The 24,910-nt window shown below is 42.5% G+C and overlaps 1 protein-coding gene across 1 annotated transcript in view; it reads left to right on the top strand.

The window, feature by feature from the left end:
* The window catches only part of EPYC (epiphycan), a 34,477-nt gene extending 17,832 nt beyond the window's left edge, over positions 1-16,645 (top strand). Inside the window, exons 2-6 of the mRNA XM_050935850.1 lie at positions 1,487-1,640; positions 10,410-10,568; positions 12,410-12,612; positions 13,918-14,013; positions 16,475-16,645. Coding sequence (XP_050791807.1) covers positions 1,487-1,640; positions 10,410-10,568; positions 12,410-12,612; positions 13,918-14,013; positions 16,475-16,645 — 783 coding nt within the window. The remainder of the gene's footprint in view (positions 1-1,486; positions 1,641-10,409; positions 10,569-12,409; positions 12,613-13,917; positions 14,014-16,474) is intronic.
* The last annotated feature ends 8,265 nt before the right edge of the window (positions 16,646-24,910 follow it).

The following is a 24,910-nucleotide window of genomic DNA, read 5'->3' as shown; positions in this document are numbered from 1 at the left end:
ATTACGGGCACACGAAACCTTAAATCAGAGTGAATAAATGAAGACTCAGCACACCGCTTCTGAATAGTTGCCAACCCCTGAAGTAGTCCTTTCTAAGGCACTTACTTCAGTGGGAGCTGGGCTTGAATTTTATAAATACTTGGCAGTTATCTAGCACCTTAAATGTTCTAAGCACTAGACAAACACTAACTACTTGTTCCTTATCAAATGAAAATACTAATATTCACCCACCCTCAGAGGGGCATTTCAGGTAGATAAGCATTGTTATTCTCGTTTTACATATGGGGAAATGGAGGCAGAGAGGTGAAGAGACTTGTCAAAGACCATACAGTGATTCAGTGGTGGCAGAATCCAAAGTAGAATGTGACCAATTGATTCCCAATCCTGCATTCATTCCTTCAGACCACAATGCCTGTTTGCAATGGTAGGTTTCTCCTATACTCACTTGCCAACACTACTTTGTTCTGTGATAGCAGCAGATGTGACACTAGAATCCATAGGTGCTGAACCAGGGGTGCTCCCTCACCCCTTGGCTTGAAGTGGTTTCCATTATGTACAGTGTTTACTGTTTGGTTCAATAGACTTCAACATCCCCACTACACAATTTTTTCTAGCACCCCTGCTAGAAGCTGGTCACATTTATTTTTCCCTAAAGTAGTTTTGGAACAACATTGACAGAATGCAGCTTTATAGTTAATATAGTAACAATAATTGGTTCTTCCAACTTATTAGGTGGTGGGACTCAGGGAAGGAAAACATGTTTTCTAGTGCCATGGCAGGGTTTACCAAAGTTTATAGGATTTTCTTGAGTGTAGATCTTCATGCTTATTTAAATGCTTTTTATCTTCAACCCTTCTTTTTTGTATCCTCTGCAATTGCTAACGAATAAAGCGACATAGTGCTGTCAATCATTCAGACAGTGAAAAAAGGTTGACAAACACTGCGACTAATTTATTCTGACTCCCTTTCCTGTTTTAAGATGGTTCTTTTAAAGATATTACAGTTCAAATGTGATATACATGTGCCGGTATGTTTTGTGGATTTATTCTGGCAGATTTTCCCATTCTAAATTCAGATGATTGGCATTTTTTTTTGGAGCGTCTTAGTAACTTTTCATTTGTCAGACAGAACATCACTGGCTGTATCACAAAATTGGTTTGTTAATGCTATCTTTGAATAAGCGTGAGAAAAGAACTTGGTTAATAGAAATTCTCATTAATGCAGAATGCTTATAATATTTTCCCTAACAAAGAAAATATCTGAGGTGCAAAGTGAATAAATGTGTTTCAGTTTTAAGCTCTGCAGTTGCAGACCAAGTCAAAGTCATCTGGTAGCTGCAGTATAAAATGCAGATGTACCATTGAGTGTCAGAGCATGTCTGGCCTCTAGTGGTAGAATCTGATCAATGAAGCATTGTTAAAACACCACCAGCCAGCAAATACAAACATGTAATGTACCTCCTTAATATAACTGTGTTTCTCCCCAGATAGAGATTGGAACCGTGTTACCTTCTGTAACTAGAAAGATTCATTCCCCACCACCACTGCCAAAAGAAGCTGAAGAAGAAGCATCAACACCAAAACTAATTGATGGTTCTTCACCACAGGGGTCAGGAGCTCTTGGGCCCCAAACACATGATGGTTAGTGGAAAAAAAAAGCCATACCATTGCATTGGGTTGCTTTCCATGATGCACTGAGTCTGGTGGTGAGTTTGCTTTTTATTAAGCATTTACCTAATTTGGTATGAGTTGTCATCTATAAAACTAGTTAACTTTTTCCCCACAAAAAAAAATTCCTCAACAGAAGTGAAGTGTTCAAAAATAAAACTTTTCATGAAAAAGAAAATCAACATTTTCCATTTTTTATGAAATTGTGACAATTGAAATTTTTATCAATATTAAGTTCAATATCATTTTGGAACATCTGTTTGATGATCTCACACATCCCAGGTGAGTACCCTTATCATTAGTGTGTTGGCTATTCTGGGGTGGGGCTCATTTTTTTTGTGTGAAAAAATATCAAAAGGGTTTTGATTTCATTCCTCATTGGAGTCAAAACAAATATTAAAGCCTTTAAACTTTTCATGAAATGGAGTTGTTTCCCAACCAGGCTTAATTCAGAGTCTTAGATAGCCACCTTAGACAGGATTTTGCAGCTAAAACAGGGACAGACTTTTGCCTCTTCTCCCTCCTTGGGGACTACTACTTTTCCTGGACAGGTGTGGATTTAGGAGACAAGGGACTCTCAAGTGGATTCAGGAAAAGAAGGTGGAGTTCCTGGGTCTCTCAGCCTTTCTGTTAGTTGCCAGAGCAGCTCCAACACCTGACATAAGAACAGGTGTTCCAACCAGGTGTTCCCTATCGACATTTTCAAAAGGAAGATCTTTCTGCTAGATCTTCCTTAGTCCCTGGTGAAGTATGACAGATTCATATATATAATATAGGGAAGTTTTGCATAACAACTCTTTTGAAAGATTTGAAAATCTAAAATGGAGAAAATTGCATTGGATATTTCAGAATTGTCCAGAGAACCTCCCACCCCGTCTTGTTTTGAATCAGTACAGATTCTTTATCCTGGCAGAGTCCAACTGGTGGCATTTAAAAAAATTGGGTCTGGGAGTGATTCTATTCCATTCACTAAACACACACATTGGAAATTGGAACTCCTCTTTTGTCCCCCTAGGCACTCAGATATCATGTTGATGAGCAGGGTACAAAACAGAATCTGCAGGCTCTTCCCTGGCTGCGTCTCTATCACTGCATAACATTGAGACCTGTCATGGCAGCCACCAAAATGGGTGAACTCCCAACTTCCATGTATTTGAGACTATAGCAAATACTGATCTTTGGTGTAGGGGTCTTTTGTGGTTTGGTGGGCTTGCAGTTCCTTATAAACTTTTAAAGGAATTTCCCTTGGGACTTATCAAAGATTCCAGTCTAACTAGCAATAGTCAAAGACACAGGAAATGCCCATATTTCCATTTTGCAAGTTAAGAATGGAAACTTGTCTGTCTTTTTCCAGAGTTACCACAATGTTTTAATCAATGTTTTTAATGGAAAGGCTTACTGAAATTGTTAGAAATCAAGGCTCAGGTTGATACTCTGAATGAGGCAGTACAGAGACTTGAAGGTGGGTCTCCTACAGGCCAGGTGAGTTGGAGGCTATAGAGGCAGTCTCTCTCTCCCTCTCAATTTCTCCTGTTGAAGCTATTCCACTATGTATAAATAGCCATTGGAGTAGAGAGACAGACCGACTCTGTAGCCCAGTGATAACAGCACTCACCAGCAATGTCATTTGAAACAGGGACTGGAATCTGGGTCTTCAACTGCTTACGTGAGTGCCCTGATCACCACACTACTAGCCATTCTAAAGTCTGTGGCCATCTCTATATTCTAGACCCGAGATACCATTTTAGTTGAAATAAACTTTTTCAAGAAAGTTGTTTTCACAAAATGGCATTTTTTGCCAGAAAAAGAATTGTCAGTTTTTTTTTCCAAACAACTTTACTCTAAGCTTACTTAGGACCAGATTCACTAGAATTGATTCAAGGAGGTTTGAGAGTGTGTAACTTACACCTCTCTGTGTCAGGCTTGCTCCCTGAAGCTAGGTCAAATCACCCAGTGGGAGAGAAGGCAAGAGGGCAGGCTAGAATGTAGTTTGCCTTTAAGATATTTCTCCTGGATCCCTGAGCACTGCAGACAAAGGTTCCAGAATAAGGAAAGATTTTAGCCTGTGGCTCCTCTCTCTGCTTGCCTGAAGAGAGCAGGTAGCAGACCTAGTATGCCCTCAGCTAGGCACTGCTAGCAAATATCATGGTCTTCAGTGATTGACCTTTTTACAGAAAGAAGCCTTATTATCCTACTTGGCCAAGAGGGGTCAAGCCAAAACAGACAACAACAAAAAAACCTAAAAGCCAATCCAATAAGTACTTTCAAAATGGTAAGTTCCACTAACTTTCACTAACCACATTGCTAACTGAACTGTTTAGTAAAACTGACAGTCACAGGGTGAGCACAGGCTCTCCCACTTGTGCCTGCACCCTGTGTTTAGGCTTGTTTAATAAAGATTGTCCACACCCTCTTTTGTTTAATCACCCCAGTGTCTTTATTTACAGTGCTTGTGTAGTGCCCAGATCCCCCAACAGTTAGTGCCCCACAGACCCTCCCTAGGGTCTCCGGGCCCTTGAGGTGTCCTTATTGGCAAGGAGACAGAGATACTGCCCTCCTTTCTCCTATCAGGCTAGCCTCCCCACTAATGAATCCTGTGGCACCTTATAGACTAACAGACGTTTTGGAGCATGAGCTTTCGTGGGTGAATACCCACTTCTTCAGATGCATGTGGTGGAAATTTCCAGGGGCAGTATATATATGCTAGCAAGCAAGCTAGAGATAACGAGGTCAGTTCAGTCAGGGAGGATGAGGCCCTGTTCTAGCAGTTGAGGTGTGAAAACCAAGAGAGGAGAAACTGGTTCTGTAGTTGGCAAGCCATTCACAGTCTTTGTTCAATCCTGAGCTGATGGTGTCAAATTTGCAGATGAACCGAAGCTCAGCAGTTTCTCTTTGAAGTCTGGTCTTGACATTTTTTTGCTGCAGGATGGCCAACTTAAGGTCTGCAATAGTGTGGCCAGGGAGGTTGAAGTGCTCCCCTACCCAGAAGCCTCCTACTGCAAGACAAACCCAAGAAAGAAACCAACAGGACTCCACTGGCCATCACATACAGCCCCCAGCTAAAACCCCTCCAATGCATCATCAAGGATCTACAACCCATCCTGGACAATGATCCCACACTTTCACAGGCCTTGGGTGGCAGGCCAGTCCTTGCCCACAGACAACCTGCCAACCTGAAACATATTCTCAGCAGTAACTGCACACCGCACCATAATAACTCTAGCTCAGGAACCAATCCATGCAACAAACCTCGATGCCAACTCTGCCCACATATCTACACCAGCGACACCATCACAGGACCTAACCAGATCAGCCACACCATCACTGGTTCATTCACCTGCACATCCACCAATGTAATATACGCCATCATATGCCAGCAATGCCCCTCTGCTATGTACATCGGCCAAACTGGACAGTCTCTATGGAAAAGGATAAATGGACACAAATCAGACATTAGGAATGGCAATATACAAAAACCTGTAGGGGAGCACTTCAACCTCCCTGGCCACACTATTGCAGACCTTAAGGTGGCCATCCTGCAGCAAAAAAAACTTCAGGACCAGACTTCAAAGAGAAACTGCTGAGCTTCAGTTCATCTGCAAATTTGACACCATCAGCTCAGGATTGAACAAAGACTGTGAATGGCTTGCCAACTACAGAACCAGTTTCTCCTCTCTTGGTTTTCACACCTCAACTGCTAGAACAGGGCCTCATCCTCCCTGATTGAACTGACCTCGTTATCTCTAGCTTGCTTGCTAGCATATATATACTGCCCCTGGAAATTTCCACCACATGCATCTGAAGAAGTGGGTATTCACCCACGAAAGCTCATGCTCCAAAACGTCTTTTATTCTATAAGGTGCCACAGGATTCTTTGCTGCTTTTACAGATCCAGACTAACACGGCTACCCCTCTGATACTCCCCATTAATGTTTGCCCAGGGCTTTTACAACCTTCTCCTGCCTCAGCCCAGCTGTCACTACTTGCCCAGCACATCCATCTGAGCCAGCCCTCATTAAGGCTTGCAGCTGAGCTCCCTGCATCTCTACCCCTGACCTACTGGCCAGACAGCAGGCTGTAGCCAGCATTTTGACAGGGCTTTAAGGGGTTTTACCCCTGCCCTGCCACACTGACCAAATAAATTTGACAAACAAAACTATCCAGCACAAAATACTTAGTTGGTTCCATGGCCAAAACAGGTGAGAAACAGATTAGGTGGAGCAGGAATATTTATACCTTCAATCAGTGAAATGTTAGGTTTCAGGGATTTACACATGCCCACTAATATTCACTACTCAAAATGGTTTGAAGGCCATCTGGCCAAGCACGATTTCCATAGTGTGGTTCTGTGGAGGAAATATTGGGAAAAGGACCCACTCTAGCCTTCCATATCCCACACCTTTTAGTAGGAACCTTTCATGAATGAGGTGAATTGGCTTGAGTTTCGATTTTCATGTTCCTCCTGGAGCAGCTAAATGTTTTCTTTGCAAATGCACATCTTTCAAGCAGTTTTAGCTCAAGGGATGAGAAATCTTTCCTGATGTCAAGCTTCTGGATCAGAAATGTTAATTAAAAAACAATAAGAAGGAAATTGATATCCTGTCTCCATAAGCCTCTAAAAAACTCATTTCCTCAATAATAATCCAAACGATACTGTTTACGGAACTAAACAAGTAATCGTAATAAGTTTCAAAGCCACCACATTTGCATCTTTAGGGTAGCATAGCATCTGAGGAGTTCAATGTGACTATAATCTCATAACCTTAAGAAGGAAATGTCAAATCAATTCTATTTCTCATATGAAACTCTTATGAAAGTGGATTGCAGTTGTTGTGACTGCTGTTCTTATCACAGTTTTAACCACCAGAGGAATCTATCAGTAACTTAGATGTTTCATATTACTGTGTATTAAGTTCATGTTCAATGGGTTCCATTACATTGAACTTTGAAGCACTAAGTTTTGACTGGTCATATCATGTCGAACCACTGTTAAATCAGACTTTGCAATCCAAGAAAGGAATTAGCCATTAAAGACACCTAGAGGATTGTCCAGCCGCAACCCATACAGATAAGTGAGAGGATGAATTCCAGTTCACATACCTAATCTTTGTAATCAAAATTATATGAAGAATGAAATTTGCACACAATATGGATTGTATCCATTGTGACCATTCATAGAAATCTGACAATCAAAGGAACTTGATCCATTCCACTGAAGTTTTAAACCTTCTGCTCTTCTGGGAATGCCACAGGACCAAGGGATGTCTGGGATGTGTAAGGATTCAAGGTTCAGTTTCCCCATATAATTATGTTAGTTCTACACACACACAAAAAAGGGACCCTACTATCTCTGGGACATATATAGTAAAGATAACCACAAAACCTAGCATGTGGACAAATGTCAATATAGACAGACACTCCCACCCCCCATCCCAAACTACACCTTATTAGCAGCAAAGAGTCCTGTGGCACCTTATAGACTAACAGACGTATTGGAGCATGAGCTTTCGTGGGTGAATACCCACTTCGTCGGATGCATGCCACAGGACTCTGCTGCTTTTACAGATCCAGACTAACACGGCTACCCCTCTGATACTATACACCTTATTAGATTCTGTACTTTAACTCCTTTATGCAAAAGCCTAAGGCCAAGCCTAGTGAGTGGGACTAGCATCATCATACAGTGGTGGGCAAGTAGCTATCACCCCTTGCATGGCTGCTTATGGTAAAGGGGAAGCATATAGGTAGCTACTCCTCACAACAGCAGTTCCTGCACTCTTGCCCTCTTGGGAGAGCAGGTGTAAGAGGGAGGGAGTATCAGAGTATCACACCAAGCCACAGATAAGATCTGGAGTACCAAGGGGAGCATTCTTCACCCGCTTTGCAGCCTCAGGGGAGCTCATGCCTACATGAAGGACAATCTCCCCAGTATTGCTCCTGAGCGTGCAGAAGCCTGTGCAGCTCTGTACTGCCCCCTACGGAACACTTGTGACTTACAGCCACAGTGTAGCCCTAAGAAGAGGCACAACAAGCCTTGCACCATGAGTTGAAGGTAAACAGACTGACAAGAATGCTTGGGCCCAATTTTCCACTTTGTTATTGTAATCAGTAATGTTGTACCCATGGCAGGGAAGGGGACTGGGGGAGTATAGCAGAGTTGAATGTCCCCAGTATATCAGAGTATGAATCTAAGGACTGGGCCAAATGGCTCCAAATGATTTCAACTGTCATGACAACACCTAGGAAGAGAGGGAGAGAGCTTCCAAACCATGCAGCAGTTTCTAGATCAATGTCAATACCTTGAATTGCTCCTCAAAGCAAATGAGAAAACCAGTGAGATCTTTGGAGATGGACATAATATACACCCTATAGCTAGGACGTGAATCAAAACAGCCTTATTCTGTGCTAGCTGCAGATGTCAAATGGTGTTAGAGGTTAGCCTCATATCAAACACACTGTCATAATTTAATCTGGAGGTCAGAGACATGTAACTGTGACAAAGTACTCAGAGGATTAGTGTCCACCATCTTCCAATTAAAATATAGATGAAAAAGGCATTTTGATCACTACTATAAGCTGGAAATCAAGAAGCCCTAAGGGATTCAGGACCACCAATATATAGTGAGACATACACACACACACCCCTCATCTTTGGCATACCATCTACATGCTTCCCATTTACCTATAAGCATCGCCTCCATTTTATCTGGACTGACTTTTAATCAGCTAATCTCATCCATGCCTTGCTTACAGCCAGGCCCTTGGAAAGCAGAGAGGCTGTACCATTTGGGTCCAATAAAAAAAAAAAGGGCTGGGTATCATCCACATATTGCTGCTAATAGAAAGCCACAAGCATCCCCTGCAGTCTTCCAAATACGCTGAATAGGAGGAGGTGACAGAACAGAACTTTACATAAGAGAATTCTCAAAGGGGATAAGCAATTGATTCCTCCAGCCCAACCATCTGAGAAATCAAAGAGGAAGGAGATTCCATCTATCCCAGCAGTGTGTAACCGATAGCCAATGGCTCTGAAGGCTGCTGCCAAAGCTAAAAGAATCAACATGGATATTTAACTGTCTTTCCTGAGAGAGGAAGCCACTCCTATCAATGAATGCAGTATGATTCTTTTGCCACTAGCAGAAAGCCAGACTGAACAGAGACAGGGAAATCAGAAGACTCCAGCTGGCATCAGAACAGCTTCACCAAAATCCTCTTTGTTGCTCTTCCCAAACAAGGAAGTTTAGAGATGGCAGCAGCTGACCAGTTTGCCTAAGGAAAGCTAGCATCTTTTATTCTCCCTTCTAGAGGCATTAATCTCACTAAATAAAGGGCCAAACCACCTCCCCTCACACACATACACACAGGGCTGGTGCAAGGATGTTTTGCGCCCTAGGCGAAACTTCCACCTTGCGCCCTCCTCCCCCGTGCCCTCACCCTGAGGAACCCCCACCCCTACAGCAGCTTCCCCCCGCCCTGAGGTACCCCCCTAAGCTGATTGGTGCTGCAAGCCTGGGAGGCAGGAGAAGCAAAGCAGCCACGGCGTGCTCGGGGAGGAGGTGGGGCAGGGGTGAGCTTGGGCGGGAGTTCCCCTGTGTGCTGCCCCACCCCTTACTTGCTGCAGGCGGCCCTCCCCGCGCTCCTCTGACCAACTTCCTGTGCCTAAATTCCGATGATGACTGGGGCAACCGAAGAACCAGCTGCTGCGGTCACTGCCAAAGAAAATGGCACCACCCAAATACCATCACACTAGGTGACTGCCTAGGTCGCCTAAATGGTTGCACTGGCCTTGCATACACATTTGGTTTTATTGTCCATTACTTCACCTTGTGAATTGTGGTCTCTTTGCAGGTAGAGAGCAGTGAGAGTGGATAGAGATGGATCCCTCCATTCTTGTGACTGCTCTCCCAGCCTGTGGGTTGGAGGAGCAGCCACTCCCCATTTGCACTGGTTGTCCAGGATGTTGAAGCCACTGGATCTGCATAAAAAAAATAGTTCCCATGGCATGGTCCTGGCCTGCCCCTTTCATCACCTTCTCAGCTGACCCACTCACCAATGAGCCAGTTGGGACGATCCTTTGCTCTGTGTGTAGATGTGCTCAGGGACCCGCCTGCACAGGGGCCACCTCCTCGTGCCCCTACACATCCCTTGTGTGAGGCTTAAGTGCCATAGAGGCTTTCCCATCAACCTTCATACCACGGAGGAATCTCACGCTTTGTGAATAGGATCCCATGTATACATATATATTTTTAGAAGCACAAAATAAAAATGTCAGCTACTGTAGGATTATTTGATTCATTTTATATTCTGAGAAACACATATGTTAACAGCTACAGTTTCTTTAATTTCTATCACCAGCATCAATAAGTCAAACAGGCTAAAGTATACAACATTAAAAACCTTCAAGTTTGGAAGGAATATCTGGAACATAATATGTTCTACACTTATTGCACAATGTGCTATTTTCCAGTGTTTATTCTGTAATGAAAGAGGTGCCAGAGCTCAAGCAATGTTTTTACTTTCATAACCGATGCAGCAAGCCCAACGGTGCCAGGGCTATGAACTGCCAATCCTAGAGGTGCCAGTCCTCAGCCCTGGGAGGCCCTGGCACAAATTAAGCACTGTTATTTTCTTGATAATACCGAACTCTTAATATAGCTTTTATAAAACTGACCCAATCTTAATATTCTCACTGCACATGCACATTTTTCTTCACATAATTGCTTTCCTTTATTTTTTTCACAGGTCTTCCAACTTGCCTTCTGTGTACATGTCTGGGGACCACAGTCTACTGTGATGATCATGAACTCGATGCTGTTCCTCCACTGCCCAAGAAAACCACCCATTTCTACTCTCGCTATAACAGAATCAAGAAGATCAACAAAAATGACTTTGCTAATCAAAGTATGGATGACAGTTCTGATACAGCTGGCTTCCCTTTCTTTTTTCCTTTTTTGCTTCATGCCATTTTAAGTGGTAAACTGTCTTATATAATCTTATGTCAAATCATTGATATCAGTGGGACACATGCTAAAAGTTTAGCATCTGGTAAAGTGCTTTCCTGTATTGAGGTCTAACCCTTTAGTAGCTTGACTTAGATTCACTAAAATTCAATCCTAGAATTAGTGCAAATAATACAATACAAATAATTGACTGTTTAGAAATGCTAGCAAGTGCATAGATAATCAATGTTAAAGGCGAAAAAACTCATAGTGAATTTAAAGTACAGTGGTTAGTTTTCTTTAAAGAAAGCAATTATCATTTAGGCAGTATATACAGTAATTAGCAAGAGTAAGAAAGGAAAGGAATCTATGTAAAAGCTTAAAGAAGTTTCTTCATTTAAAGATATTTGTTGGTTTGCTCTGGTATGAATAGGAAACCCTTGTGGAAAAGAAAATATTGAGGCTAAGATTTTCAAAAACGAGCTATGTTAGGCTCCTTGAGGCTTAAATTGTCAAAAATCAACTAGTGATTTTGAGTCCCTCCTTCTTTTAGGTAAGCAACTTATGAGGCCTTAAAGGGGCCTGGTTTTCATACAAGCTCAGAGCCCTTTTTTCTACCTTTTTCCAGTAGAAAAGAGCAAAAAGTGATAATGGGTTTTGATTTGTTTTTTTCTACCAAAATGAAGCAATTTTTCATAAACAAAACCAAAATATTGGGTATTGAAAACTTTTGAAATCAAGCCAGTTTCTGGGAACCCAACTTTAGCCACCCAATATTGAAAATCTTGTCCTGACTGACTTTGGTTACAAAGTAAAACACCAGTACCGAACCATTAAAGTAGTGTACTTAAAAATTAATTATTTATATTCAATTGAAAATGCCCTATTTGACAAAGTAATACAAATGTATTCTTATCAAGTAAGACTGCTCATCTCAAACATGTTTACAATATCCAGGGACACTACTAGGCTCACAAACAACCTACGGAATTTTTTTTTATGGACCCCTTCCCCCTTTTAATGGAAAGTATTTTAACCAAATGAAGAAATATATTTTGGTTTTGTTTATGAAAAATTGCTTCATTTTGGTAGAAAAAACAAAAATCAAAACCCATTATCACTTTTTACTCTTTTCTACTGGAAAAAGGTAGAAAAAAGGAGGAACTGGGTAATGAAAATATTTGGATGGAAACACTTACTTTTTTAACCTTCCTCCTTTTCTTTTTCCAGTATGAAAAGTATTTTGCTCTGAAAAATTTAAAACATTTCAGGAAGTTTAGAGAATTTCACAACATTTCATTCTGAAATTTTTCAATGATGAAAAATTTTGAACAAAAGGAGTCTTTTTTATTCAATTTCATAAGATACTTATTTTTTTTTACCAGCTCTCCTCAGAATATCTCAAAAAATTTTTTCCAATTGTATAATTTTGCTCTCAATGGAAGACACAGCCCCGCCCCCCCCCCCCCCACTAAAGGAGCTTACTGGACTTCCTAGAATTATGTTCTGCTCTTGAAGCTCCCATAAAGTGCATTTGGGCTCATTATTAATGGAAGCTGGCCCCTTTCAGGAGAGGAAAAGTTCTTCAAGCCTCAAATTGGTATTACCGCATTATTAAAGACCTCTGGAAAAAGTAATCAATGCTCTGCCATACAAGTACACATGTATAACTAAATACCATATCAGGGAATATTCATATGTAATTAAAATGCATTTGCTTTCCCCCCCCCCATTTTTAGGTTTTAAGACAGTCAGAAATAAGTTCTGGAGTGCTCTAAATATTTTATTAATTTTCTCTGCCAGACAATTTAAAGAGGATTGATCTGACATCAAATTTTATATCCGAGATCGATGAAGATGCCTTCAGGGAGCTACCCCAGCTTCAGGAGTTAGTGCTCCGCGATAACAAGATAAGGCAGCTCCCCGAGTTACCGCCTTCCCTGACATTCATTGATGTTAGTAACAACAGGCTTGGCCGCAAAGGAATAAAGGAAGAAGCATTTAAAGTGAGTTTGGGATTGACAGAAAAATCTGTCCTCCTCTCTGGAGGAAATTGTGGCCTTTCCAGAGCACAGAGGTGCTATGTCCACCTTTGTAGGTGGGCAGAGCCTTGGCTCTCTGTCCAATTTTCTCAGCAGTGTAGCTATACTGGCATTTTGTAGAACGCACACTTCGGGGCATATATGTTAACTCCTTCTCTGGAACAGCATGTAGACTGCAACTTCCTGAGTGACACCCTTCCTCCTGGTAGCAAAACTATCATGCGCTGCTCCTTACTCCAGGCACATCACTAAATCACAATCCAGTCCTCGATTTTAATATATCTAAATAATGAAAATAGTGGGCCAGATTCTCATGTCTGATCTGACTCATACACTGTCTAGTTGTCCCAAAGGAGATAGATTCTAGCTGTACTTGATCAGCTATAAATTCTTTCACGGGAAAATGGCTCTCAGACAGCATAACAAAGTTTGCAGAATCAGCTCCTGCACCAACTACTTCCTCTCAGCTTAACACCTAGTGTGAGATGGGGAATGCACAACCCAGCCCCCAGCTCCCTGATGGCCTCTCACTCATACATTCAAGTGGGTCTCAGACATGGGAGAAAATCTGCCCCGCTATTCCATACATACATACCTGTCATCCTAGAGTCTCAAAGACCTTGGCAAATGTTAATGAATTCACAACCAGTGAAATAGGTAGATAGTTTATGCCTGTTTTATAGATGGGTGAATTGAGACAGAGTGGTTTATTGACATCCCCAAGATGATCATAAGGGATGAGAACTCAGGAGTCCTGATAGGCTGTACCTTGATGTAATTAGAAGATACTGCTTATCCCAGACTTGCCACTGTTGATCTGTTGCAGGAGTCCATCTTACTTTTGGGGGTGGGGGGTAAAGATTATTTAGATACATTTTGCTTGAACAAAATTGATTCCTGCCAAACAAAACCTGATGACTCCTCTAAGAAAAAAAACAGGCCCAGAGGAAGGGCTTTCTGCAGAAGCTAGGAAGGATAGTATGTTCATTTTGACACAATGCTGAGGTGAAGACTTCACTTAAATATTTATTTGCCATTCTCAGTTGCTTTACCAAGACAGCTGATCTCTGATAGTAACTGATCTTGGCAATGTATGTTCCTATCTATATTTCACTGTAATTTTTTTAAACAGAGAGTCATGTTGATTTCAGAGGAATTGGCGAGTTCAGTTTCTCATTGCAAAGGTGGATGTAAAACTTACTGTCTCCTTCTTGGAGATTTTACAAAATTCTAATGTTTTGGGAAACACTCCCCTTCCTTCTCTTCCAGGATATGGTTGATCTGCATCATCTTTACATCACTGACAATAACCTGGATCACATCCCACTCCCACTCCCTGAAAGCCTCCAAGCTCTTCATCTTCAGGTAGATCACAAAAACAATTGATTTTTTAATAGCAAAACAGAACAACAGATATAACTGGGAGGGCAAACCAATATTGGTGCTTAGTGGTTTGTTTTTTTTAAGCTTCAGGTAAACTCTTATCATCCAAAATGGATCATGAGACATCTGAAACTTTAGGCTAATAGGGGTTTTAATTACATGAAATTCACTGTTTCTACTCATTTCAGAATCAGGTGACAAAATGAAATTTGAATAATCCAAACACAGGGGCTTCTCTAGACATTTCGCCGCTCCAAGCACGAGGGCATGCCGCGGGGGGCGCTCTGCCACTTGCCAGTCCCACGGCTCCGGTGGACCTCCCTCAGGCATGCCTGCCGAGGGTCCACTGGTCCCACGGCTCCACCAAAGCCACGGGACCAATGGATCCTCCGACCGGCAGAGTGCCTCCCATGGCATGCCACCCCAAGCACGCACTTGGTGTGCTGGGGCCTGGAGTCGGCCCTGTCCAAACAGTAGTCCATCTGGATATGTATCATTAAAACTTATCTGTGCAATGTATATATATTCAAACATAATGGGCCAGATTCTCCACTGATATAATTTAGTGTAGGCAATGGAGCCATTTTTATTCACCCCAATGCAGGAGCTGGCCCACAATTTGGAACATAAGAACATAAGTCTAGCAAAACCATTTTATCATTTGTCATGGGGTGCTTTACTCACCACTAGGTGGTACCTTCTCTTGGATGCTCTGAGGATTAGCTTTTTACAGGTCCAACACCCCATTGTACAGCTTGCTGCATCCCTGCCACCACTCTTTCTTACTCTCTGACTTAGGGTGCTCTGTCTTCATGCTTAGCCCTCCAGCCAGGTTACTATAGCCCTCCCCATCCAGGGTAGGAAAGTCCCACTTCACAACCATCCTAGGCAGTCTGAATTCTGCTGCCTGGTCTGTGCCACTTCTCCTGTGGCTGGTAAGGGAACCTAGGTCCACCCACTATTCCAGGTTCTAGCCCAGGGATCCTATACCTGGCAACTGTAGTCTGCTTTCCCTCAGGCTGTTGGGTCTTTCCCTAGATTTCCTTTCTATAGCTTCTGGCTCCCCATTCTTTGGGTGTACCAGCTCAAACTCCTTCCTTTCAGAGAGAAGCTACAGACTACTGAAATCCATAGCCTCAGACTCCCCACCCTTCATCCCTTTTCTGCTGTCAACTTACTAGCTTTATACCAGCCCGTACTGTTCCTCCCCAGCTGGGCTCCATCTTCAATCAGTTCTTCAAGGCCTGGCTCTTCCCCAGGAGCAGGCTATCAGATAAATTGGCCTCTCCTCAGCATCATGAATCCCTTCTGGACTGGTGTGTGGTGAATACCCCATTGCATATTCATACTTTGATTCATACTTTTTAAAAAATAAAATTGGGGATAGGGAGGGATAGCTCAGTGTTTGAGCATTGGCCTGCTAAATCCAGGGTTATGAGTTCAGTCCTTGAGGGGGCCATTTAGGGATCTAGGGCAAAAATCAGTACTTGGTCCTGTTAGTGAAGGCAGGAAGCTAGACTCGATGACCTTGCAAGGTCCCTCCCAGTTCTAGGAGGTAGGATATCTCCACTATTTATTTTATAAAGACCTGTATAGAATAAATGTATTCTAACAATGTTAATCCATTGTATTGGTTGCACATTGCTAAACTGGGGGAATATAAACCATTACATGCTGAACAATTGTACAGACAGACAACAAGCTGCATTCTTTCCTGCACCAATATCTGGCTGGCACAGAAGTGTGGGAGGGGCTCTCTATAGTGGTTAGATGCTCCTCATTTTGAGACATGTCATTTTAGTTCTAAAATTACCTATGTCCCACACAAATTTGGTGTCCTATCATTTTTATTGGTGAAAATTGTTTACCTCAGAAAAAGAATCACAAAGCTGGGGTTACAGGAAGAGTTAGTTGCACTAAATGAATGAATCCCACAGCATTTTAAGCTTCCTGCTTGAATTGTGGGTGTGTAAGGCCTTTATTTAGGGCCTGTGACAAACATTGTATTCCAGATCTGTGCCTTGGCAAGTTGAGAGGTCTGAGGATGTCAAGGGGCTGGTTATAGTTCCATGATTCTTTCAGTTGACCTCTGGGCATGATTTTCCAGCTGGAATTGCTCTGGTCTCTCACCTTCCCACCTTGCTCCACCTTGTCTTCTTGGCCTTTTCCTGAGAGTGTGAGGGGTTGTTTCAGGTTGCAGTTTTCTGTGAGTTGAGAGCTCCCCCTAGCCGGGAGAATTGTCAGTTGGCTATCTGCAGCCAGAATCTCTCTTTTGCACTGTGAGCAGTGCAGAGGCGCTCGGTCTGGGAGACAACCTGGTACTTTGTGCTTATGTTACTTTCTTTTTACAACACAGAAAATGTGTCAATAAATTGGTTTTCAAAGACAATTATTGTCAAACATATACTTTTGTCTTTATGGATATTTTTGCTTTTATTTTTAGAACAACAACATTCAGGAGATGCATGAAGACACTTTCTGCAAAATGAAAGATGTTACTTATGCCCGTAGAGCTCTAGAAGACATCAGACTGGATGGCAATCCCATCAACTTGAGCAAAACTCCTTCTGCTTACATGTGCCTACCCCGTTTGCCAATTGGTAGCCTCATCTAAGCTTCGACAGTGGCCAGCACTGTCGTTTGACTACTTGCGGTAGTATCTATGACAAATGAACAAGTCATTGCTACAGAAAGCCCAATGAATATTATTTTCAAAGCTCATTCATTTGACAGGTTTTTAATCAGTAATTAAATTAATGAAAGAGACAAACAATAATGTGAAATGCTAAAAGATGTACTAAAATATAGACTGTGCAATGCTATAGATACCAATGCATATAATACAACAACTGCATTGAATATATAGAAAAGGGGGATCAGAAAGTAGAAAATGTATAGCTTGGATGCAAACAGATGCAATGTATGCATGCTAAATTTTAATAATTATATAGAGATTTAACTTAATTATGATACAATAAATGAATAACACAAAATGCATGTACATAAGATCTATATCCATGATGTTTTCATTCTAATTGGCTTCATACTCTCAGTGAAATACAAATCTTTGCTTTCTACTTGTTTTCTAAAGCACCAAATTGTTTTGGAGAAATACTAATAATATTCCAAAATATTTGGAAAATATTGACCCTTCCCTTGCATCAATACCAAAATGTGAAGAATAAACATATACAAGTAAATAAATGTATATAAAATGTTTCTCAGTGTAGTAATAATTGGTCATTATAATCTTGATGATACACGAAGTCTTGTTTTCTATATCCAGTTCTTTTAGAGAAATAATAAAATCCTCATGTTAAATGGCCTGTTTGGAAAATATTGAAATTTAACCTGTATCTGTTTAAGAAGCTGAAGAACTTTACCTGGAGTACCTTGATAGTCATAGAGAACATTCCAGTTGAATAAGTTCAGTTTTGGTGTGTGATCTAAATCTCCAAGTATATATATATATATATATATCCATTTCTTTGAGTTCTTCATTCCTCCTGGAGTCTCAGCAATTAGGATCTGGAAATTCTCTCACCCCGGCAATTCTGAAGAAATCTGTTTTCTGTTGAATGTTTAATACCTTCCACTTTGAAACATGATGGTCAGAAACAACCCGATGGATTCAAGAAGCTGGTCACTCATAAGAGTAAAGAGAGAAATATGACACCCTGAAAATCATTTGAAATATTTCTGAAAAAAAGTTTATGCTAGCCAATAACAAAAAATATCTTCCCACCTACACAAACTAAAATTCATTTGTTATGAAAATTCGTCTGAGCTTAAATGAGCATGTGCACCATGTAAATATCAATTGCAGCAGAAACACTTCCCCCACACTTCTGCTGAGCCAGGCAATGGAACACTGCATCTCCCTTTCCTATGCTCTCTGAACAACATGGAAGTAGGCATGCTGCGGACATGGACAGCAGGTTTGTTTGTGCATGGCATGAATTCAGAAGGGCAAAAAATAATGCTGGGACAGTCATGGCAGGCTACATCCACTACTACCCCACTAAGCTTGACAATATTTTTCTGAAAGCTAGATAGGAAGGATATAAATTCTTCAGGATTGCACCTCTGTTCTCATTTCATACTTCTGCTCAGACTTCAATTTTCCAGAGTTTCCCAAATCCTGGTGTATCAGAGAATGCAGGAAAATAGTTTATTTTTGCATTATCCAACCCCCTAAACATGATCCCCCTACCCGCCTCAAAAAAATGTACTATAGCATCAGCCTTTCCACTGGTGAGGCTTCTTTTTGTCCTCACAGGGCCCTGCTGTCTCAGACAACAACTGGTGGGTCAACAGTTTCAAAATCTCCCACTTCAGATCAAAAAATCTTAATTTACTGCTTTGTGTTTGGTAGTCCAAGGGTCACAAACAGCCATGCATTGCATTTTACAAGATAGGGACTCCACATTGGTTTGTTCGGCAGCCATTTTGTCTAGCCCCTAGGGCTCATTTTACCCACCTTGTCATTCATTATTCGATCTGTGAGAGAGAGGACAATTTCCTCCAATATCTTTGGGAGATCTCACTGTTTTAAATTTAAGTACTATTGCGGGATAGGGATTTTACCTAATTCCATGCAGGAGGGAGATCATAGCTCTCCTGGAACTAAGAACAGTGGCGGGATGTGATTAGGCAAACACCTCCAGGGAAGTACCATCACCTGGAGAAGCTTGCATATGCTGGTTCAGACTAGATTTTTTAGAAAAAAGCAAACAAAGAAAGGACTTTTGGATAAATAGCCTGAATTTAAGTTGACTCAGGGCCTGCTTTATGATCTAGCAAACAGACAGGATCTTATGCCCAAAGGAGACCCCAATCCTTCATGGGAAGGGTTGGAAGGACTTGATCTATTCATAGAATCATCAGATAGAATCATAGAATATCAAGGTTGGAAGGGACCTCAGGAGGTCATCTAGTCCAACCCCCTGCTCAAAGCAGGACCAATCCCCAACTAAATCATCCCAGCCAGGGTTTTGTCAAGCCTGACCTTTAAAACCTCTAAGGAAGGAGATTTCACCACTTCCCAAGATAACCCATTCCAGTGCTTCACCACTCTCCTAGTGAAAAAGTTTTTCCTAATATCTAACATAAACCTCCCTCACTGCAACTTGAGACCATTACTCCTTGTTCTGTCATCTGCTACCACTGAGAATGGTCTAGATCCGTCCTCTTTGGAATCCTCTTTCAGTTAGTTGAAAGCAGCTATCAAATCCCTCCTCATTCTTCTCTTCTGCAGACTAAATAATCCCAGTTCCCTCAGCCTATCCTCATAAGTCATGTGATCCAGCCCCCTAATCATTTTTGTTGCCCTCCGCTGGACTCGTTCCAATTTTTCACATCCTTCTTGTTGTGTCAGGTCCAAAAGAGGACACAATATTCCAGATGAGGCCTCACCAATGCTGAATAGAGGGGAATGATCACGTCCCTCGATCTGCTGACAATGCTCCTACTTATGAAGCTCAAAATGCTGTTAGTTTTCTTGACAACAAGGGCACACTGTAGACTCATATCCAATTTCTTGTCCTCTGTAACCCTAGGTCCTTTTCTGCAGAACTGCTGCCTAGCCATTCAATCTCTAGTCTGTAGCAGTGCATGGGATTCTTCTATCCTAAGTGCAGGACTCTGCACTTGTCCTTGTTGAACCTCATCAGATTTCTTTTGGCCCAATCCTCTACTTTGTCTAGGTCCCTCTGTATCCTATCCCTACCCTCAAGCATATCTACCACTCCTCCCAGTTTAGTGTCATCTGCAAACTTGCTGAGGGTGCAGTCCACGCCATCCTCTGTATCATTAAAGAAGATATTGAACAAAACCAGCCCCAAGACCAACCCTTGGGGCACTCCGCTTGATACCGGCTACAAACTAGGCATGGAGCTATTGATCACTACCCGTTGAGCCCGATGATCTAGCCAGCTTTCTATCCACCTTATAGTTCATTCATTCAGCCCATTCTTCTTTAATTTGCTGGCAAGAATACTGTGGGAGACTGTATCAAAAGCTTTGCTAAAGTCAAGGAATAACACATCCACTGCTTTCCATCATCCACAGAGCCAGTTATCTCCTCAGAGAAGGGAATTAGGTTTTTCAGGCATGACTTGCCCTTGGTGAATCCATGCTGATTGTTCCTGATCACTTTCCTCTCCACTAAGTGCTTCAGAATTTATTCCTTGAGTACTTGATTCATGATTTTTCCAGTCACTGAGGTGAGGCTGATTGGCCTGTAGTTTTCTGGATTCTCCTCCTTCCCTTTTTTAAAGATGGGTACTATATTAGCCTTTGTCCAGTCATCTGGGACCTTGATCCCTGATCACCTCGAGTTTTCAAAAATAATGGCCAATGGCTCTGCAATCACATCTGCTAACTCCTTTAACACCCTCGGATGTAGTGTATCTGGCCCCATGGACTTGTGCTCGTCCAGCTTTTCTAAATAGTCCTGAACCACTTCTTTCTCAACAGAGGGCTGGTCACCTCCTCCCCATACTGTGCTGCCAGTGCAGTAATCTGGGAGTTGACCTTGTTTGTAAAAACAGAGGCAAAAAAAAGCATTGAGTACATTAGCTTTTTCCACATCTTCTGTCACTAGATTGCCTCCCCCATTCAGTAAGGGGCCCACGCTTTCCTTGACCTTCTTCTTGTTGCTAAGATACCTGAAGAAACCCTTCTTGTTACTCTTAACATCCCTGGCTAGCTGAAACTCCAAGTGTAATTTGGCCTTCCTGTTTTCACTCCTGCATGCCTGAGCAATATTTTAATACTCCTCCCTCGTCATTTGTCCAATCTTCCACTTCTTGTAATCTTCTGTTTTGTGTTTAAAATCAGCAAGGATTTCACTGTTAAGCCAAGCTGGTCGCCTGCCATATTTACTATTCTTTCTACACATTGGGATGGTTTGTTCCTGCAACCTCAATAAGGATTCTTTAAAATATAGCCAGCTCTCCTGGATTCCTTTCCCCCTCATGTTATTCTCCCAGGAGATCCTGTCCACCAGTTTCTTGAAGGAGTCAAAGTCTGCTTTTCTGAAGTCCAGGATCCGTATTCTGCTGCTCGCCTTTCTTCCTTGTGTGAGGATCCTGAACTCAGCCATCTCATGGTCACTGCCTCCTAGGTTTCCATCCACTTTTTCTTTCCCTACTAATTCTTCCCTGTTTGTGAGCAGCAGATCAAGAAGAGCTCTGCCCCTAGCTGGTTCCTCCAGCACTTGCACTAGGAAATTGTCTTCTACACTTTCCAAAAACTTCCTGGATTGTCTGTGCACTGCTGTCTTGCTCTCCCAGCAGATATCAGGGTGATTGAGGTCCCCCATGAGAACCAGGGCCTTTGATTTAGTAACTTCTGTTAGTTGCCTGAAGAAAGCTTTGTCCACCTCATCCCCTTGGTCTGGAGGTCTATAGCAGACTCCCACCACGATATCACCCTTATTGCTCACACTTCTAAACTTAATCCAGAAACTCTCAGGTTTTTCTGCAGTTTTGTATTGGAGCTTTGAGCAGTCATACTGCTCTCTTACATACAATGCAACTCCTCCACCTTTTCTGCCCTATTTTCTGCACCATTCAAGGGGATGCTTGTTATGAGCCAAGGTGGTTATGAACTTGTAACCACAGAAAAAAACCTCAGTGGGATTTGAAGGATTGAACACTTGCCAGAGCTCTTGTTGGAGTTGAGGTGATCTCTTGTAAACTTATTAGCATATTTTTATTTTTTTAATATGTTCCCTCTGTTAATGCTTTCTCTTTAAGAATAAATGTGCTTGCTTAGAAAGACTGTGTGGTAATTTACACCTATGTGCAATTATGCTGCTTAGAGCATAAATCAGGCCCATTTAGGCAGTCTGACTTGGTGGGGAATTCACAGTGTAGACAAGCAGCCTGGAAAAAAAAAACTAGTCAGGAGGTAGTGGGACACCACCACCAAAGAGAAGTGATGGCTGGGGAGCCTGAACTCTGAAAGTGGCTGCCTTTGGTGGATCATAGAGGGGCAATACAGGTGAAATTGTCCTGAACTGACATAAGCTGTATATAAATTTTTGGAAATCAAATAGAAAGCAATGTTAGGAAAAAATGATCATTTAACATTATTTATATCTGCTTCACACAGACAATTAGGATTTTCCACTACTAAACACTAATGGCAGAGGTCAAATTACATTGGTAAAGTGCAATATGTTTCATAACACTGTGTTTAAAAAAATTGAAAAATATGCAGTCCCTCCTGTTAACAGCGGTTCTGAAGGAAACCATTTGTTTGGCTGTTCTAGTTAGAGAGACACTGCAGGGGAAACAGTGGGACAGAGAAAGCAAAGGAAGAGTGTTGGAAGAAAGGGGTGTGAGTTATTCTACCCATTTACCGAGGCATGAATATATGAAAAATAGGAATCTCCCTTTTCTTCACTGCATATAAACCATCTGTCTTTTCTGATTCATGTTTTCCTGCTTTGTTTTTTATATAACAATGACATAAAAATCAGTCACAGACACCCAAACATTACTAATATTTCTGATTAATCATGGGAATCTTTTAAAAGTGAATCCAGTGTCCATCATTTGAAATGCTGGATCCAGGGCTGGCTCCAGGCACCAGCACAGCAAGCTGCTGCTTGGGGCAGCCCCTGGAAGGGGGAGGAACGTCCAGGTCTTCGGCAGAAATTCAGTGGCGGGTCCCTCAGTCCCTCTCGGAGGACCAGCTGTTGAACTGCCGGTGGCAATTTGGCAGCAGACATGCCGCAGGCGCAGGACTGGTGGACCTCCTGCAGGCACGCCACTGAAGGCTGCCTAACTGCCATGCTTAGGGGGGCAAAATACATAGAGCCGTCCCTGGGTACCAGGCACTAAAGGGTTCTTTAATCTATGGGAGAAAAGTATAGCAAGAACAGCTGGATGAGACAGAAACATAAGATCCCAATGATCTGATGCTTGGTGAACATTAACTAACTGCTCTGGTAAACTTGATAGTGTGGTGTTCACACAAAGAGAGTACATTTTAAACATAGTGGGTGGGGGGAAAGTGTACAGCTTTCAGTACCAGGAGCAGAGTGGCATATCAAACATCTCTGTATATCACACTGAAAATCATACATACCTTTTCTATGCCAAACCAAAATACCTGAACAGTGAACGGAAGCTTTGCTGGAACTTCTGTTTGCCAAATACTCAATATTGTGGAAGTTGTCTGGAAAATCTATTAAGAATGAAAGGACAAGGGACTACATTCTTGTACGACAACTGGTAAAGGGAAACAGAGTCTTTTATCATTGTCACACATTCAAAATTACTCTGCTCAGTAGTGACAGAAAAATCTTTACCACCTTACACTGTAGGATTACTTAAATGGAATGGGTTGATGGTAGACATCTTCTTCCTAGCGAACAGTCCATCAGCAAACATGTCATCATTGTTAGCACACTTCATAAAAGCCCAAGATGCTTGCATTTAACAAGTAAATACAAAGATAAAATAAAATAAAATAAAATAAAATAAAATCATCATCTTAATAGAGAACCATGACTACTGAATTACCCTCTCACCCATATAGTTGACCCTTCTGAAATGGGCTTAAGGTATGTTAGTGTAACCCTTCTGCCCCTCTGAGTTGGCAGAACAAGGGCCAAGTTCAGTATCCAGGGGTTCCGTTTCAATAACACAATGCGTAATCGGCTCGAGCCCCCACCCAGTGACCTGGGAAAATCTTACACACACCCCTAGGTGCCTCGAAGAGGCAATGCTTCCCCTCTCGCAAGCACAGGGTCTCGGTGTGGCAGAAAAGGTTTAATTACATGAGATAAACAACAAGCATTAAATTGGGAAAACGCCTCAACTAGAGTTCCTAGACCAAATCGTGAGCAAAGACCCACCCCAGGAAATTTTCCCTGGGCTCTTGAGTCCAGCAACACCCAAATCACCCACAGTCCCAAAAGTCCCACAATCCAAAAGTCTCTGTCCTGGGTCAGTGCAGCCCCAAAGTTCGAGAGTCTATCTGCAGAGGTCCCTCCCCCCAGCCTGGGTAGAAAGGGGCACCTTTATGTGGTCCGGGGCCAACTGCCCTGCCTCTCTGTGGGGTTCTGCTTCTGCCTTCTCCACGAACTGCTCTGCTTTACCAGCCACTCCACTCTGCTCCTCCAGCCGTCCTCACAAACTGCTCCTCTCTGCCAGCCGCTCTGCTCCACCAGCTATCCCGTGAACTGCTCCAGTTGTCCCTGCAAACTGCTCGGCTCCACTAGCTCTGTGGGCTGCTCCACCGTCTCACAGCTACTCCGCTCTGCCAGCCGCTCTGCTCCACCAGCTATCCCGTGATCTGCTCCAGCCGTCCCCACAAACTGCCCCACTCCACTCTGCCAGCTGCTCTGTTCTGCAGTGTAGCTTCAGGCTCCCCCACTAGTAAGCACAGTACTCAGTGCTCTCAGCTCAGTAATTTCAGCTCTTTAGTGATTTCAGCTCATAGTAAGGGAGCCCCAGTGCTAGTGCACCATTAGCCCAAAGTGAGTTCAGCTCAGTAACCTGTACCTAGTTTCTTAAGGGAATAAAAAATCAACTCTGACTTTCCACAATGGAGAGAGGTGTGGGTGGAACTGGTGTTTCTGGCTCCACAAGGAGCCTACACCACCAGGCACAGATAGCTGTCCCCAGCCTCTCTCAATTCACTGGGTTTTGGAACCCATGTCCCTTGCCTAGCAAGTACCACCCAACTGAGGTTGAATCATTTCTGTCACAAAGCAGTCCCACAGCTCGGCAGCCTGGGATGGGGTAGGTGTGCCTATGCAAATACACTCTCTGAAATTCTTTCCACCAGATGTCAGGGTAGAGCTCATCCTGACTCTGCTTACATCCTCCCCCTAGCCGAGAATTTGTCGTCCCTACAAATC

Source organism: Gopherus flavomarginatus, chromosome 1 (assembly GCF_025201925.1).
Source record: "Gopherus flavomarginatus isolate rGopFla2 chromosome 1, rGopFla2.mat.asm, whole genome shotgun sequence".
NCBI classification, from domain to species: Eukaryota; Metazoa; Chordata; order Testudines; family Testudinidae; genus Gopherus; species Gopherus flavomarginatus.
The sequence above is the reverse complement of the archived record's forward strand: the minus strand, read 5'-3'. Positions and strand labels throughout refer to the sequence as shown.